A 19,588-nucleotide genomic window follows, 5' to 3' on the forward strand; every position below is an offset into this window, starting at 1 on the left:
GCTCCTGAAACCTCCATGACTTTCCATCAATCTAACAGAACAAGCATGCAAGATAAAATCTTTTAAGAAGTCCATATCACTTCTGAAAGGAATAAACTCAGAACTGAAGTGGTCGGTGGAAGTTTAATACAGTTCAATTGAGGACCTGTACCCCAAAGTACAAGTTGGTGCTTTTCGTTCCATTTCTGGATTAGCCACGCTAGATATATAGCCACTTTTAACAGCATTGTGCCATTACCAGTGACTTTAATTACTGTTTGGTAACCTTATCTACTTACACCAATGTTAATTAAATCCATCTCGGGCTGGGGGGAGGGAAAGCATGAGGGAATTGTCCCAACGTATGGCGACTGAAAAAAAAAAATCAAAATCTTTGCTGTGGCTAATTTTCCCAGACCCCTTTACCCTGAGGATAGAAGGAGTTGGTGACACCATTCATTCTAAAAAAAAGAACTTATCTTCTCTGTTTTAGGGCCTCCTGTCGAAATCAGCCGACTGCCCAAGGGAGACCATCTCTGTCTTTTCATGATATTGTAACTGCCTGGGTGTTCTAATGCATCTTCAAATTCTAATTTGTACTCAGAACCAATGGGGAAAGTTTTACAGAAATTTCATGAAACAAAGCAGCACTCCTGATGCCAAGGATCTACAATTACGGGTGGCCTCACACATTGAATCAAGTGTGCCATTACCCTCACTCCCATGAACCTGTCTTTCAGCACGATCCACGACAGCAAGAAGACAAAGGCTTTGTTACAACAGAACAGAGCAGAGACATCCGTGGCTGTCAACTTCTTTAAAGCCAGTAAATACAGGTAATTAGTCAAAGTCCATAGAATAGAAAAGGGAGCAGTCCTTTTAAGGAAGAGCTTCAATGTCAGACCATCTTCACCAAAAATCCGACTGCATTCCCTAGGAAAGAAAAAAAGGTTGTCAGGTATTAATTGTGACATACTTTGTTTTGTCTAACTCTTGACGGTCATTTTCTGGCAAGAGCACAAACGCCAATGCCCATCATGCATCTGTGGAACTTACTGAACCCAGGCCTCCCATCTCTGGGCCACTACAGGGGCAGAGGGTTCCATGGAAAAGAGCCCATGTCTCTCCAGGCACAGAGCGAAGGCCCTTTCCTATCTAGATATTCTCTCGAGATGGCTGGGACAGCCATTCTGCTGCTGAACTTTCTCAGAGAAGCCTGGAGAAATAGGGAAATGAGTCATTTTCAGAGTTACTGTTAGAAGAGAGAGAAGGTTCTTTCCCAATGGGCAAATGCAATAGGACCAGGAGGGTCGCTACTGTGTGAACAGGTATAGACAACTTGCAGCTTCACATATGGTGGAGAGCCACACACAGTTTGGAATGTTATTTTTCCTAAAAGACTATGCCTCTTCCTTATGTTTCTGCCCAGTTGAATAATTTGTTTTTCCTCTAGCATTTTTAAGACAGGAAAAAAAAATGAAGGAACGTTCTGTGATGACCTCCAAATGGTAAATAAATAAATAATCAAATGCAAGTTGTATTTATATACACACAATTGGCTGTTTTGGAGGAATTACATGAATTTAATTGTATAAAAATAATCAGTTCCGTTAAATCTTTGATTTGATTTCTATTTGCTTATTTTTTTTTATGTTTATTTTTGAGAAAGAGACAGAGAGACATAGTGTGAATGGGGCAGGGGCAGAGAGGGAGGGAGGGAGACACAGAATCCCAAGCATGCTTTAGGTTCTGAGCCGTCAGTACAGAGCCCAACATGGGGCTCAAATCCACGAACCGTGAGATCATTACCTGAGCCAAAGTCAGACGCTTAACCCACTGAGCCACCCAGGTACCCCTATTTGATGATTAAACCAAGGTGCCATTTCAATCAAAATGTTCAAACTAGTGATACAGACAAGCAATAATGATAAGATAGAAAAACTTTGACTATGGACTGAAAATAGGCTCGCCATTGGGATAACTCAGATTTATTTTTTTTATTCAGTTGTTCATGAACATCCAAGCATTTACTGGGCAACTATAATGTTCCAGGAAGTGTTTTCAAGAGTAGCATAAATATCTTGTTTAAGCAACAAGTTCCTAATGTTTGCATGGTTATAATGAAATTACGCGGTTCTAGTTGGTTATTAGCATTAGTTTTTCTTCTAAGTTTTTCTGAAGAGAAACAGTTGTGCTTCGAAGTATTGCAAACCAAAGTAATCTCTAGCCAATGTCTGCCTCACATGCATGAAGCAACTTACTCCACAGGAGGGCCACATGGAGGGAGGGAGTGACAAAGTGGTGAGGCTCTAAGCATTGGAGTATGGCCTTCAATGTCAAGTCTCATGGCAAACGCTGCTTCCCAGCAGCTGAGAATTCTGGGAATTGTAGGCCAGCGAATCCAGGGAGGTTAAAAATGCATATTGCACATATAGAAACCTGTGTAACAGTTTTACTGTTTATGTGGGAGACAACGAAAAAGGAAGGATTGTTTTTAAATAAAAATGTGATTTAAGCATAGGACCCTTGATTTTGGCTGAGGTCATGATCTCACGGTTTTGTTCGTGGATTTGAGCCCCGAGACAGGCTGGGCTGACAGCAAGGAGCCTGCTTGGGATTCTCCCTCTCTCCACTCTTTCTGTGCTCTTCCCTCACTTGCACTCATACATACTCACGTGCTGTCTCTCCCAAAATAAATAAACTTTTTAAAAAATGTGATTTCCTGAAGGTAAATTTTAACTTGAAAGAGACAAAACTTCAAGGAAGGGATGAAATAACCTAAAAACAAATTCTTTTGTAAACAGAAATCGCACACACTCACTCACACAGGGAAATGGACAGCATCTCTCAAGCCCTGCAGCCAAGGAGATACAGTGAATCAGAGCCACACACAGACCAAGCAGCAGTTTGCACGGGACATCCTGGCATTCTCTTCATTTTCTGCATTCTGGTCGTGCTCCCAAAGGGATCTGCCCTGTGAGAAAGTCTGCCAGAGAGAGCTGGCATTCAGAGTCATGGGCTCATCCTGATATCTGTAACTACTAAATGGCTTTTTATGTATTTAAACAACTTTTAAATATTCCTTTATATGTATATTTTTTCAGTGTTTATTTTTGAGAGAGAGAGAGCACGAGCCAGCACGAGCGGGGGGAAGGGCAGAGACAGGATCTGAAGCAGGCTTGCGCCGACAGCAGAGAACCCAGTGCTGTCACAAGTACCCCTGAGATCATGACCTAAGTCGAAGTGGGTCGCTCAACCCACGGAGCCACCCAGGCGCCCCCCAAATGGCTTTTTAAATACACATTTATGAAGAACCACAACAAACCCATTTCTGATGAAAGGATTTCTTTTCATATCATTGGCCCTGGCCAGGGATGGTTCTTCCTTCCCAGAGCCCACCATCATGCCCCATGGGTTCAGGGCTCTCAAGCAAAGACTTTGAATGCAGGAGAGCACACATTCTGAACCCACAGGGAGGCACAGGGAGAGCCCCCCCCCCCAAGGGGGTGGAGATTGTTCCTTTCACCTGGCTCATCCAGTCCCCCTCCCTGGTGTTGGCTTCCTTAGTGTTCCCCTCTTTCTCCCTCCTCTCACTGCCAACCTTCTTCTCCCTGTTTGTCACTGCTATAGCAGGAATTAAAAAATGCTCTCCGCTCAAACACCAGGTCACCTGTGTAGAACTTTATGCTATTTAAGCATTATGTACTAAGAAATGGGAAAATGCAAAAAAAGAAAGGATTTCTATCAATAAGCAAGTAACTGGTCTCTCCTTGGAATGATGAGATCAGAATTTCTAGACAAGAGGCACTGATGGGTGGTAAAGCTTAGACTGAAGCTTAGAACCTGGGGGACACTAATAATTTAATTATGTTCAACATTGTTATAGCACTCAGTAGTTACTGAACCCCTTCTGTATGTCAGATGACATCTTAAGCACATTTCATAGGTGTATGACATAGACAAATATATTTTTAGCTCTAGCTTCATGCTTTCTAGAGACTTCCTTTAAGGAAACACCCCTGTCAAAACTATGGCTTATAAATTTTTTTCTTATTAAATTTAAAATTCATGTGATACAATTAAATTCTCTTCATGGTTTATATGAAATGATTGTAATATCCAAAACAATTTCCAAATGCACAATTCCCACAATCTAGATCTGATACATTATTGAAAATTTTTTTGAGGTTAGTGATAAGAAAACCACTGAAAATGCTTTCATACCATTCAAAGAAAATGAGAAAATAGAGGGTCTGGCGCAACGGGAAAAATTCTGTTTCCAGTCTCATACACTAAGTCTGTTTTCCCCGTGTTCTGCCACGAGAGCTTCGGGGAGGGCCTCCTTGGCAGATGGTGTTAATGAGTCTACAAGGCAAAAAGATCAAGGATCTTAGGATTTTCTGGCAATGTTTACCTCTCATACGGAGGGGCCCTCTGGAGAATATGCTCTTCAAAGACAATGTTTTCTGCTTGACAATAAAAGCTCTTTGATTCGGCTTCAGCAATGGTCAAGTTCACTCTACCTGCACTAACAGGTGGAGGTGTCTCGTCAAATCACAGGTCTCACTACATGTAGAGTTAGTCAGACATGAGAGATGTAGTGGAGATGAAACTCATTCCCAAAACAACATTTCTGTCAGCAGCAGCCTCTTGGTGTAAATGTGTTATCTTAAATAAAACCCACTTGGCTTGCTTTGAGGCGTTCTGAGGTACCACATCCCATACTAAACTTTTGTTGCTTTTATCAGTATGTGTGTCCAAACCCTAGGAGCGCTGGAGTAAAACATACATGCTATGGGGTAAACTATTTTCAGACAGGGAGAATTTTAGTCTGATCATCATGTCCCCTGCAATCGCTTATTAAATATTGTTATTAAAAAGAACTTATGCCCCAGGGCGCCTGGGTGGCTCAGTCGGTTAAGAATCCAATTTCGGCTCAGGTCATGATCTCACGGTTTGTGAGCCCCGTATGGGACTCTGTTGCTGGCAGCTCAGAGTCTGGAGCCTGACTGCAATTTTGTATCTCCCTCTCTGCCCCTCTCTGGCTCGCCACCTTTCTCTCTCTCTCTCTCTCTCCATAAATAAACATTTTAAACAAACAAACAAACAAGACCTTATTCCCCCAAGATCATGTGTATTTTGATGGGAATCAAATACAAAGTATCTTTAGCAGTCACCAATAGGTATAAGACTTCTTTCTTTCCTTCAAACCAGAAAACATTTATTTTTTTGTAAATTGGTTTTGTTTAATTTTAATTGCATTATCATGGATACCATGGAAAATCAGCTCACAGTGTGACTCTAATATTTCAGGGCACTTCCAAGCTGGTGATAGAAAATGGAAGTTGAAGGTACACGCTTTGCAGTTTGTCTGATAAATTCACTTCTTTTCAGTAAGTACAGGGGCAAGAAAGAAATGTTATTTCGGCTTCTGCAAAATGTATTTATTGTCATTCTACCAAGGAACAATAAGCTGGTGTGGACAACTGTCCCTTTCCCATTGGGTGCTGTGTAGGGCTGGTCCTGCCAGCTTCCTGAGCTTTCCAAGATGGCGCTGCAGAAGCCAAGTTCAGCACAGAGAAACTACTGGAACCATGGCACTACCAGGTTCAGAGCCGGTGAACCAACAGTGAAGGCCCCATGTGCTCCTAGCCAGCAAAGAATGACATCTTCTAAACCATCAGGGCCAAACTTCTTTTGCATGAAACCAGGTCTCTTTATCTGCTTAGGCACCACAGCTTCCAGAATATTGAGCAAATGTTTTTATCACAATTAATCTTATGAATACAGTTTTTTTTTTCTGGGCCTGAGACACTAGTGTGTTCTTTTAAAACATGACTTTCAGAGATAATTCTGGATTGAAATCTGGGTTATTTGGAAGTATTGGCCTTGGACAGGTCATGTAATCTTTCTAAACCTGTTTCCTCTTGTGTTAAAATGGGAATAATACCACCACCCTCAAAGGTAGATGTTACCACCAATGATGATTAATTAAGATAAGATCTACAAAAGCACCATCACAGCACCTGTCATGTGGTGGACATTCAGTAATTTTTTTGGTGGGGGGCCCAGATTCTTCTTCCTAGTGCTCATGTATTCATTACCAACCCTAGATCTGAGCTCTCTACACCTCCCCAAGTCAACTCAGTTCATATTCCAAAGAGATAAAGTTATGGAGATTTTCATAAAGTTATTTTAAAACATCTCGTGTTGGCCATTTAACATGAAACCTACCTGAATTTTTTCATTGGAGACTGCTTTTCTTGAGCAGTGGCCAGATGACCAGAATAGTAGACTGGGAAAAACATAATGTTCCAGTTTGTTGAAAACCAAGTCATGAAAAATGGACAGTAGAAGTTCTTGTAAGTAATTTTTACAATCTGTGTGGTTCCAACCCAAGACGATGAGACTGACAAGATGATCAAAAGTCCCCAGACGGCCTTCAGAACCATGGACGTGCATGACCGGCAGCGAGCCTTGATTCTGTTTTCTTGGCTGCTGTTCTCAGGATGAGTCTGTGTTCCATCATCCCCTGAAAACAGGAAAGGAATACAAATGTGTGGAAATCAGGTTATAAAACAGCGACCAAAGAGGCACACAGTAGAATTACCAGTGTTTTTCTTTTTTTTACCATCATTTAAAGAGACTGATAACTCTGGCTCACCTTCTCTCCAGAATCTCTGCTCTGTAAGGTACAGTATATATCTCATCCCCCATCCAAGCCATGACAATGCTCATGAACTTGGTGGATGCTACACTGCCCTTCCATGTATCCTACCCACTTTCTTGTAAAAGCATTACATATTTCAGCCCCAGGGACTTCGGCCTTGGCCACATGTCCTGCTTTGTCTAATCAAATGTGAGCAGGGAGGTGTGAGGTATGCCACGGCCCAGCAGAACTGTTAAGAGGCATGATAAGGTCCCACTAAACTCTCTTGCTCTTCTTCTCTGTCACTAGAATGGAAATTCCCAAATAGGAGCTGTCTTTTCAGTCTCTGTGGGAGAATGAGCAGAAGCCAACCAAGGCAGCCTTGTCTCTGCTGACATAAAAAGTAAGTGAGAAATAAATATTTGTCATTAGACTCTACTAAGGTGTTTTTTTGTTTTTGATTTTCTTAAAGTGCAGCAAAGCTGGCTCTTAAACTGAAGAGCAATGTGCCCCAAGAACAGGGCGAATCCTGACGACACAAAATCGTTTCCCACCCACCTCAGAACAAATTACTATTTAATGTATTTCTGGGAGCACAATGAGTTCAGCTTTGTATCTTTACATTTACTAAGAAAATTCAGCAGCAGTTTTTACATTAAAGTAGTCAAAACTTTCTGAAAGTGACGATCATAAAGGCCTTCTCCCTTGATAGAGAAAACAAGTTCAACACAATAACTTTATGCACCTCTCAGGAAACTAAAGGGGAGCAGAGGTCATCCTGAATCCCCAGGCTGAGACCCAGGTGGTAGAATCCTGAGGGAAGGGAGGCAGAATTGCCTACAAGTTCTCTCCTGTCTCCAGGTACCTCCTTTGAGCACAAGGTTTATCCCGGGGGTTAAGTGGTGTGGTCCACAGATTGCAAGTGGGAGTGGATGGTAGTCATTTTACCTCTCCAGAACCTGCTGACTCTCTCGTGCTGAATGTGTTCCTCCTATTGCTTAATGAGCCAGGCGTGACTGCCCCGCTGGAGTAAAAACTTTCACATAGCTAAGGCTTTGTGTTATAATTATTTGGGGGGGGGGTAGCAAGCCTTTAAGGTGAATTCTGAATTGGGGAATATAAACCAAGTAATGACAAACACAGCAATTACCACATGACTTCTGAGTCTTATAAACCGTACTGAATTCTCAGGGCCAAGGCCTCTAGAAGATGAAAACTGGTATTATTTTTTTTTTTATTTTTTTTTTAACGTTTTTATTCATTTTTGAGACAGAGAGAGACAGAGCATGAATGGGGGAGGGTCAGAGAGAGGGAGACACAGAATCTGAAACAGGCTCCGGGCTCTGAGCTGTCAGCACAGGGGCCCAATGTGGGGCTCGAACTCACGGACTGCGAGATCGTGACCTGAGCCGAAGTCGGCGCTCAACCGACTGAGCCACCCAGCCGCCCCGAAAACTGGTATTATTTTATTTATATATTCAACAAAATACTTGGTAATCAATCAGATCACCAGGAGCTGGTTAGCTAGTTAGGTGCCAGGGGTTCAAAAATGAAAGACGTGAGCTCACATCCTAGTGGAAAGCCAGAACACACATCCAACACAAGTGTGATAAGGGCCAAAGGTGGTAGATACTGGGCCATATGGAGGCAGAGGAGAAGCACTGGTTAAGGGATGGGGTGGAAAGTGATTAGGAGAAACTTCCATGATGCAGTGACATTGAGGCTCGAAGTGTGAGCCAGCTAGCTCCCTTTACTGTGTATAGACAATACCTGCTCTTGATAAGAGTTCTGCAAATCCTCCCTACAACCATCTGACTTATGCAGAGAGTAGAGGGGAGAAAATAAAATGAGTAAGAGGGTAGAATAAGAGACTCTTGTCTTGGGAGGCTGGGAGAGAAACATTTAACTGAGTAGGTACTCAGTTAAATAGGTATTACCACTTCCATTTTACAGATGAAAAAACTGAGACTTATGTGAAAGGTTGTCCAAGGTTGAACCCAAGTCAGCATGACTCTAGGCTCCAAATCTTTCATTCTGAACACTCCTTCTGTCTAGGTTTCAGGCTTGAGCTCTCCATTCAAGCACTGGAAGTTTCAGAAGTGATTTGGAGAAAAATTTCTGTTTCCTGATGGGAATGGTAGTCTTGTACAAAGTTGAAGAGGAGTGATGTCTAAGAGAAAGGTATACTCTACATTTCAGATTATTAATTCTCAGGGACTATCTCATAAAGGAGGAATGATCCTACAGAGATTCTCAATATCCCTTTAAGTTGATATCTGCCTTCACTGTCACCTTCTCTGAAGGTCGCTTGGTGCCACCATCGTACCATGGACAGTACTTTTGATGACATTAGTCGTCACCTAAATCCCTCCATATCTTTGACCCATTCTTCTGCTAACTAGATGTAATTGTTGCCAATCTTTAATTTTACCACCTATAGATACCCTAGAAAGACTGGGTCTACAGAGCTCTTTTATTTTTCTGGTCATTTAAAATTTTCGACAGTCCTGCTTAGCTTTATGGTTTTGTATGTATCCTTCAAACTGATATACCAGGAGTTCCACCCCTTACTACGAGCCTGGATTAGAGTCATTACTGGTAGAGGCCACTGGAATTTGGACACATGAGTAGAACCATTGTATGGCCTTGAGCACATGTCTGATTCTAGCTTAGCTTCTTCATCTGCCAAACAGTGATAATATTTGCCTCATGGGATTTGTTTTGAGGTTAAGTACATAGTATTCCTGAAAGCATGGTGAGCTGCTCTTCAGATTATTCTCCTTTTCTCATTTTTCTATGGTGCCCTGGAATAACCCTAAGTGCCTTCTGAATCATCACAGAAAGAGTAAATTACGTCCCATGTGATCTTTCATGGTACAGCCTTTGACATGTGTAGTTTGCATATGACAGATATGGCAAGTCTTTGTCAACCAGTATATTTAATTTGTAGTTTGCATATGATAGATAAAGCAAGTCCTTATTAACCAGAATACTTAATTAACTGGAACATTCTATTCTGCAGATAACTGGGATAATAGGAATATTACTGCAACTTATTAAAGCCAATTAAAATTTTCTGAAGATTTATGATGCCATTTTCTTCATTTTTTTAAAAAGAGCCTTAGCCTTAGGGTCAATAGTTGCTGATATAGTGTTTTAAAATACTGTCACTTTTTGAAAAAAATATCTTTTCTTATATAAAAAAAAAAACCTCTTATCCAATTAGTAGTACCCTAGAAGAGGCTTTCATATTTCCTGTATACCTTTGTTTACTGCCCCCCATCCCTAACTGAGTCCCCTGAATTTCCATTTCCCTTCTATTTATTTTTTTAGGCCAGTTTTCTCCAAGTTATGTTTTGTTTTCAACTAACCACTTATTTTGGATGGAGTATTTTGTTGTTGTTGTTTGCTGTTTGATTATTGTTTTTAAGGATGCAAGAGATTTTAAATATGTTACTGATAAAGCAGAAGGAATGAGTGGAAGGAGAGATTGCAAATGCAGGTGAAAAGTGATGGAGAGGAAGTGATCATGGACATAGCAAAAGGAGTTCACATCGGAACGGCAGGAACACACACATTAAAGATGGTCCCAAAGTCATGGTCACTAGCAAACAAAAGAATGGAGGCATTAAGGCAAAGAGGAAAGCGTCTGTTGGCATACAACTGCTTTGCTTTTTGCAGAAACGGAAGTGTGGTCATGTGACGAGAGGAAGTGTGTATGAACTGGGTACTTGAGCACATTCTCTGGGGAAGGCAATAAGATATCCACCGCCAAGAAGTACCGGTGTGGGCAACATCTAGTGGACTCAGGCACATTTGGAAATTATACATTTGCTGGGAAACTCCTGGATCTAGTTATGAGATGTATCGAGCAATTCCAGTAACCCAAGTAACCCGGGAGTTGTTGAGTGTGGTCAAATGTATGTGAGGAAAGTGTAGAGGACTTGACGGATTAGTTAAATGCTGATCAGGGAAGCAGGCGGTGTCCTGAAGGTGCAAAACTGGGGAAACTAGAAGGGCTCCAAAGACCAGCAGTCCTGACGAGCACAAAAGCAGAGTCTGTGATTTTACTAATAGTGTTTTCATTCTTCTTAGAGTGGGAGTGCGCTACCACTGACTCCCAGGGCTGAGATCAAAGATGCTGGCTTTTGACATCTTCAAGATGCGGAAACTAGATACCCTGTAAACTTAATAGGGTGTCACCGTTTAATCATGTGTTAAGCCCTGCAACGGCAGGTTTTGGTATTTGGTTTCTCTGCTACACTGTACGTATCCCACTAACAGATCCCATCTATACATGTCCCTTCTTCCTTCTCCTCCCACTTGATAAACTCCCCACTCCCACTCCTCAGAGTCTGTGTAACATCCCTGTGTTCTGGGCCAATGGTGTGATCTTTCACGGCTGGTTCGAAGGTTACCTAGGTGTACTGTTATTTAAGAGGAGGTCAGAGAGGGAGGGAGCCAAAACATAAGAGACTCTTAAAAACAGAACTGAGGGTTGATGGGGGGTGAGAGGGACAAGAGGGTGGGTGATGGGTATTGAGGAGGGCATCTTTTGGGATGAGCACTGAGTGTTGTATGGAAACCAATTTGACAATAAATTTCATATTAAAAAAAAAAAAAAGAGGAGGTCACCAGCTCACCTGATCTGTTCTGCCTTTCGACTCTATGTCCGCAAACTCCAGAAGATCCTCGGCTCTGAAGTTCAAGAATAGGAGCAGAAGAATCTTCGGTGACAGAAAGAGGGGACAGTTGCCTACTGATGCCACTGTGTGAACTGGGGCAGTTGGCTCCTGGTTTACATCGAGTAACTGATGATCTGGAGGTACCTGGGAAGAAACAGTTCATACCAGGTTGAGAACCTGCCAAAAGAAAAAACTGGAAACAGATTTTGTTCATTTGTATTATTTTTTTAAAGTAGGCTCCAATGCAGGGCTTGAACCCACAACGCTGAGGTCAAGACCTGAGCTGAGATCAGGAACTGGACACGTAACCAAATGAGCCACCCGGGTACCCCTGGAACAAGATTTTAAATGCCCTGGCAGTAAAACACATGGCAGCGGGAATCACAGCCCTGATGGAACCTTCCTTGAGCTCATTTCTAATTTTATCAGAGGGGCTCCTAAAAAAAAAAGTCTGCGTTGGCAAGGTCTGTGTCCCTAAGCTGAAGGATCTTTTTAGATAACTCTGTCCACCAAAACTGAACTTTAGAAAATGGCGCTTGGTCTGATGCATCTGTTCTGAATTAGAACTGCTAACACAGTCAAACAGTTTACCTCAAGGGAGGGAAACTGTGACGTCATGCTTGCATCCTCCTTATTCTTCCTAAGGTTGGCTGTTGAATTCCTAACTAGCGAAAGTGCCCACAGTGACTCCTGTCGAGTCCACCCTACGCTTTTCCATCGGACTGGTCACTAAAGTCCAATTTGGTTGTGTCTCCTCAATCACCTCTGGCGTCTACCCGCTCTTACAGATGAAAACGCACGCCTCAGGATCCTCCACGGGTTAAGCCCCTTCCAATCATGATTAATCTCCATGGACCCCCACCCAGGGTTGGCTTCATGGGCCTGGAGCCAGTGCAGTCACACAGGGTGCTGTGCTTCTTTGGAAGAACCTCACATACCCCCCCCCCCCCCACACACCCCTCTCCAAGGTCCAGGGTGCCACGTGGAAATTCTTTTACCTTTCAGTTTTTTTGTGTGTGACTTCTTTTTTATTATTTATTTATTTACTTATTTAATTTTATTTTTGAAAGAGAGAGAGAGAGAGAGGCACAGAGCATAGGCAGGGAAGGGGCAGAGAGAGAAGGAGACACAGAATCTGAAGCAGGCTCCGGGCTCTGAGCTGTCAACTCAGTGCCCGATGCGGGGCTTGAACCCATGAACCACGAGATCATGACCTATGCCGAAGTTGGATGCTTAACTGATTGAGCCACCCAAACTCCCCCTTCTATCTTTTTTTTTTTAAAGCTTATTTACTTGAGAGAGACAGTGAGAGAGCGTGAGTGAGCATGAGCAGGGGAGGGGCAGAGAGAGGAGACAGAGAATCCCAAGCAGGCTCCATGTTGTCCAGGCTGAGCCCAATGCGGGCTTAAACTCACGAACTGCAAGTCATGACCCGAGACGAAATCCAGAGTGGGTCACTTAACCTACTGAGCCCCCCAGGTGCCCCTCTAAGTGACTTCTGATGGGATAATGGAGCACAAGCAGGGGGCTTGGAGCCTCAGCTCAGGCTTGGTTTTGCCTCCTGTTGTCTCCCCACCTCCTGGGGTGGGTTTTCAGCCACCACACCTGAGTCCTTGATTAACAACTGTACAGGGACCTTGGTACTGGTATGGGGAGTGTTGGGATCTCAGGGTGAGACTCCCAGTGCCTGCTGGGGCCTGCATTCACCCAGCAAGCATCCCTCTGTCCAAGGGAGCAGATGTTAAATAGCAAATAAAAAATGCCATGGTAAGTAGAGAGAGAACATAAGAAAGGAAAAAAACCATTTTCTGCTTTTTGAACAAGGAACTTGACATTTTCACTTGGCACCGGAACCTCAAATTACATAGCTAACCCTGCCCCCATCTGAATACTCCATTCCAGCGAGGCTGGTTCTGGCTGTGTTCTGACACCTTACTCTTAGTACTGATAGCTTTAAGCCTTTTACTGGGTTGTTCCTCTACCTGGAACATCCTGAATCTACCCAGGCCTTTAAACAGTAAGATCAAATCCTGATCAGTTCATTCAGTCTTTGCTGTTAAGTCACATGCATCTACACTTTCTTTGAACTTTCACCGAAGGAGCTCATTTTGACGGTAGTCATGCACTGGCTTCCCCGGGGCTTCACTTTCTCATGTGTGAATGCTTCGGCTCTGTCTGCAGAAGCTGCCTGCCTCTCCGTCTGTCGGAGACTGTTCTACACTCTCCCACCGTCCCTTGCTCTGAGTAAATGTTTAATTTTGAAATAATTTCATATTTACAGAAAGGTCGGAAAGACAGTCCAGAGAGTTCCCAGATGCTCTTTACCCAGGTTCCTCCAATGTTAACATCTTGCATCTTCTGGTGCATTTGTCAAAATGAAGAGATTAACATTGGTAAGTACCATTGACCCCATTCCAAATGTTCTTTGGATGCCACTAGCTTTATCACTAATGGCCTTTTCCTGGGCCAGGACTCCACCCAGGACACCACATTACATTCAGTCATCGTGTCTCCTTGGCTGCCTATGTTTGTTCACAGAGTACATTTATTTTTCCTTGTAAGTTAGGAGTGTCTCTATTTCCAGTAGACACTCTGCTCTGCAGAACAGAAGCTATCATCCTCTCTGGGTCACAGAGGTTATGTCTTGGCGTGGTGCTTTCTGAGATGGTAGAAAACCAACCAATGAAATGCAAAATCTTGAAATAGCAATGGCGTCTTGGCTTTAGTTTGGCTTTGAATAATCATGTCACGGACTGTGTGAGTAATCACGTAAAGCAATCTAATCAGAACTTTGAGAAGCAGTGGTGTCCAGAAAAAGAACGCTTGAATTCCTGAACCATCATCTCCCGCAAGAACCTAGCAGAACTGCAGAGTAACTTAGCTGCAAGTGTTCATTCTGTGTTCCAAGCCTCTCCATCTATGACAAAAGTGTATCTTGTTTTCTTTCCTTTTCTATTTTTCTCAGTCTTGGGAAAAACAAGGAGAAGTCTATAAAAATGGAATTAGCTATAGCATCTATTATTAAGTGTCTCAAGTTGCCCTAATTAAAATGTATTATATAATCTTGCATTTAAAAGAATAAAAAATGTACAAGTACTCAAAAAAATCAATAGAAGAATTAGACCAATTATTATGCCTAAATTAATGCTATATTAGTATTGTTATTACAGAAGTGTCAAAACACATAAGGTTTTTATTTTACATATCCAAAATGTTTACTGTGACTTTCACAACTATGTTTCTTTTTTTAAAATATTTTTTTTTGAGAGGGACAGAGTATGAGTGGGGGAGGGGCAGAGAGAGGGAGACACAATCTGAAGCAGGCTCCAGGCTCCGAGCTGTCAGCACAGAGCCCCATGCTGGGCTTGAACTCACGAACTGCGAGATCACGACCTGAGCCAAAGTTTGCCACTTAACTGACTGAACCACCCAGGCACCCATCCAACTATGTTTCTAATTGAGTATTTCAAATTCAATGAAAAGAGTCTGTTTAAAATCCAGTGAACTCTCATTTATGTTCTTCCAGAGGGGCTGACACTCAGATACTCCAGGAGTCATTTTTAATTTATCTTTCAAGTATTTTTCATTAGTGAGTTATGCCTTCTCATGTTTTCTTAGGGGAATATCAGGTTTCATTTTGTGATCATTTGGCAATTACAGGCCAAAAGGAGGAAGTCCAAAAATAGGTTGGGAAGCTAGTTGAGCAAGGATTGAGACAAAACATTGGCCATAGACACTAAGAAGTTGGTAAATCATGTGTATCTGGGAGCGTTGGATTTGTAAGCCAAAGTAGTGATTTCTCCGGCTTCCTCATTTTCACTAAGTGTTATGTCCTGGCTTCTGCACCTCCTGGTCCCTAAGCAATACAGCTCAATACCCATTTTCTGCTGCCTCACACTGGTTGATTTATGGACGAGATCCGGGAGCAGTTGAGCCACTGGAGACATTTAAATCATTGTCCTAAAAAGGCACACTTTAAACTTCAGAGCCAGGCCCAGAGGCACGGTCAGGGCTTGGGCCATGAAACAGTCATCTCCAATCCTGGAAGTGAAAACACCATCCCACGCTACACAGTCTTGTGCCATTCACTTAATATAAAGCCAACTCTGACAAAAATCATATTCAGAATGTCACCTGGGATGCTAGGTGACATCATATCTATTTTCTATTGTCTATGCCACAGTGAGTGCCTGGGCATCACAAATTCAGTTAGTGAAAAGTGTTTAGACTTTAATAAGTATTGAGAGTAAACTGTATTAGAAGTGATAGGTTGGAAGTCTCTCATTAGTCACACCAGACGGCCCCCACTCTTCCTTGTAAAGACATCTGCTCACGTGAGCCATAGCAGTAGGGCCATCTTGTGTCATTTTTCATATTCTTCATTCACAGGCTCTGCATGTTCCCCAAATCAACTTAACTCAACAAATAGTTATTAAGCCACGATTCTAGGGCAGGATTGTGTCAGGAACAGGAGTTAGATAATGAAGAATACACAGTCCCTGCCTGCATGGGGCCTTCAACATGGTATTGGGATCAGACTTGTAACCAATTAACCATAATTTAATGTGAATTGGAGAGCAAGAAGAAAGGGAGTGATTCATTCTGCCTGGAGCAGGGAAGTCTCTATGGGTTGCTACATCAAAGTTGGCTTTGAACGATGAGCGGGGCTTTGCCAGACAGAGTTCTAGGCTGAGGAATAGGCGATAGAGTCAGAGGAAACCACAGGAGCAAATACTCAGAGGGGTAAAGAGGACGCTATGAAACAATGGTGAGATGAGCAGCTCTAAGGTGCTGAATTCTGAGTACAAACAAGCATTGAAAATCCTTTCAGGAGTGTTGTTCAGATTAATGGTCCACAGAACGTACGCAATCAATGTACACTATTATAAGGAAAAATAAGCAGGTAAACAAAAATGATCATTAATGGTACTTTATCAGTGAGAACGTCTGACTTCAGATACAGAAATCCAAACTCGATCAGTTTACGCAAAAATGGGGAGTTTTTAGGAGCTTAGCAACCAAGGGACAGGGCAGCCAGGAATGTCCCTAAACCTCAGGAACACCTGGGACCTGGGGCAGCGTGTAGGCAGACAGTCCCCATCTCCCACTGCAGGTGCCAGATTCATGTCTTCTCACTTGGCCTCTGTTTGCCTTTCTCTGCAGAAAATTTAATCATTTGAAGCTCCCAGCTTTCCAGTCTTGTAGTTAGCCTCCTGGGAGAAATCTAGTTGCCCAGAGTCAAAAATCTTGAGGCAGGAAATTGTATCTTACACTGATGCCTGGTACAATTTCTGTGGCCACAGATCACGGCGACAACACCAGGGAAGGGCAAGTGGGGCCGGGGTGACAGGGCCCTGGGCATCCACTTAGAAACCTCAAAGCAAAAAGGGCAAAGAAATGCTGAGTAAAGCCTAATCAGAGTGTAAGGTGTAGGGTTCTCAGATGACAACTTGAAAAGCCGTGTGATAAAAAGTAACTAGGAAAAGGTCTTTGGAAAGTAGATGAGAAAGAAGCAATGGGTCAGGTAAGAGTCTGTGTGAGCAAGCACAAGACGACTTGGAAGATAATGGACCAGACTCTAGACATCATTCTAATAAGAGCCCTGCCGTTGACTCTCATCTCTCATGAACACAAAAAATCAAGGACATATTTGGTTCTACTAAGCATTATACTGAACAGTGAGCTAGAGATCTTATCCTCACTTGCCCCAAGCTATGCCGCATACTTACCTGAAACACTACAGGCAGCCCTGATGCCCAAACATAAAGACACGGTCCTGGGGATGGGGGATGTGGGCGGGGGGTGTTGGGAGGGAAAGTGGAGTCGGAGAGGTAGGGGGTATATGACAAGAGGCAGCATAAAGTCCTGGAAAGGCTTCCTGGAAGGGCAGGGCACCGATTGTCTACGTCCTCTCGGGTAAATCACTTGACTTCTCTTTGTCTGTATTCTTTCATACTCAAATTTAGTGATTGAGCAAAATGATCTCCTAAATCCCTGTAGCCTTCTCTCCTTTGATTTAAAGATATTTCAAGCAAGCACCTGCAAATCATGTTTAACCATAAAACAAACTTTGTCGATTTTCAGCTAATTTTTTATACCCATTTATATTGGTCAAGGTTTCAGAAGGAAGGGAGAGCAAACTCAAAATTAGGATACTTTATTAGAAAGGTGGTCAAGGTTTAGGGCTATAAGGCTATATGGTTCCCTAAGCCGCCCACTGCAGCATCACCTGGGAGCTTGTTAGCAATGCAAATTCTTAGGGCACCTGGGTGGTTCAATGGGTTAACTGTTTGACTTTGACTCGGGTCATGATCTTGCGGTTCATGGGTTCGAGTCATGAGTCATGCTGTAGGCCGGAGCCTTCTTTGGATTTTGTGTCTCCCTGTCTCTCTACCCCTCCCCCGCTCATGCTCTGTCTCTCAAATATAAACTTCAAAAAAGATTTTTTAAATGCAAATTCTCAGCAGCCACTTCAGACTATTAAATTAGAAACTGCAGTGGGGGTAACCTGTGATTTAAGGAGCCCTCCAGGTGATTCCAATGCAAGTTAAAATTTTGAGAACCACTGTATGTGATACCACAGGGGGGAGGGAAGTACCCAGGTGTAACGAAGGCTCCCTCTTACTATACTTAGGCCTGAAGGGAGAAGGAGAGGGAGTGATTGGAAAAATCTGGAAGGAGAGGCTTGCCTGAGATGAGTTATGACTTTTCATTAAGGTAGGCATCCAGCTGGGAGTTCCTGAAAATAGTCCTTTCCTTTGATATCTCTTAGGGACCCCCCTTGATCAGTAAACCAAGGCCAGAGGACAAGACAGCCTATTTCTGTAGTCCGTACAGTTCAACTGCCACAAAGAAAGAGAAGTAGAGAAAGGTTGTGGGGCAGGTAGAAAAAGAATCTGGAGGGGCAAAGGTATCTATATACCATGTTTCTACAATAATATTATAATCACAGAATCAGGGCCTAGACCACAAGTTCTCCTAGCTTTAAGCTTCTTTGATGAATGATTCTTCTTTGATGATTCTTCCAACCAATCTCTTGAAAGTCATACTTTAAGCATAAAACTAGCTTTGACTATTTTCAAATAATCTTTTGTAAGTGCGTTTCTTTTAAATATGCATGATCTTTCCTGCCAAGATGTTACAATCACTGAAGAAACATCGAAGACAGAAATGCAATCCTGAATTTTGACTTGGAGTTGGTTGGAAGTTACAACAATCACTTTGACATTTTGTCTTATAAAAACAGGTAAGATACCAACAATTCAACAAAAGGTTATGTAAAAAGCCATATTTCAGCTTATTTTTTTAAACTCATGTTCCATCAAATTACAATGGCAGAAAATATTCCTTGTAGTGAGGGAATATTTATTCTCATCAGTATTGGTTGAGTTTTCATTGAAGTCTATATGGAATTTGCAAAAAAGTTACTCACTTATTAGGTAAACACTTAACCCTAGGATTATTGAAAGGGGTCAGCAGGGTGGATGGTTAATACACAAGCAATATACCAACTTTCTGTTTCAATTCTGCACTGCCTTACTCTTTAAAGCCCAAGGTCTCCTGCACAACACTGTTTTACTTACTAGTATTATTCACTCTATGTAGCTCTGAACACTCTTGATTCATTTCACAGAGAAAGATCTTTTAAAATAACCTAGTTGTTGGTTATATTATTATCCGTATTTTTTGTACCAAATTTTTTTCAAGACTTGCTAATTATCTTCTTGCTAACCATCTCATCTTATTCAAGACGTAAATATGAAATATTTGGGTACCTATATAGGCATATTAAAGTGACCTTTTAGGGGAGCCTGGGTGGCCCAGTCGGTTAAGCGTCTGACTGTAGCTCAGGTCATGATCTCATGGTCTGTGAGTTCAAGCCCTGAATCGGGCTCTGTGCTGACAGCTCAGAGCCTGGAGCCTGCTTTGGATTCTGTGTCTCCCTCTCTCTCTGCCCCTCCCCTGCTTGTGCTCTGTCTCTCTCTCAAAAATAAATAAACATTAAAAATTTTTTTAAATAAAAAAATTAAAAAATCTTTTAAAACCTAATTAGTTTTTATTTACCTAAAATGTGTAATTAGAAGAAAGGACTAATAATTGCTATATTTATGCTATACACATCTTGTTCCTAAAACAGTATTAATTTATTCTATCTGGAATAAGATTTATTTTCTCTATCTATAACTAACTTTAAAACTAAAAAAATCTGTCACTTCTCCCTGTTTTTACAATGTAAAAATAAAAGCGTCTCGCACTTATTTAACACCTACCATGT

The 19,588-nt window shown here is 42.2% G+C and overlaps 1 protein-coding gene across 1 annotated transcript in view; it reads right to left on the reverse strand.

The window, feature by feature from the left end:
* Positions 1–19,588, reverse strand: part of SLC35F4 (solute carrier family 35 member F4) — a 241,221-nt gene that overhangs the window by 19,008 nt on the left and 202,625 nt on the right. Inside the window, exons 2-4 of the mRNA XM_042943345.1 lie at positions 11,272–11,457; positions 6,214–6,511; positions 693–912 (exon numbers count right to left, since the gene is read on the reverse strand). Of these exons, the coding sequence (XP_042799279.1) occupies positions 693–912; positions 6,214–6,511; positions 11,272–11,457 (704 nt within the window). The remainder of the gene's footprint in view (positions 1–692; positions 913–6,213; positions 6,512–11,271; positions 11,458–19,588) is intronic.

The sequence above is a fragment of the Panthera leo genome, chromosome B3 (genome assembly GCF_018350215.1).
Source record: "Panthera leo isolate Ple1 chromosome B3, P.leo_Ple1_pat1.1, whole genome shotgun sequence".
Taxonomy (NCBI): Eukaryota; Metazoa; Chordata; class Mammalia; order Carnivora; family Felidae; genus Panthera; species Panthera leo.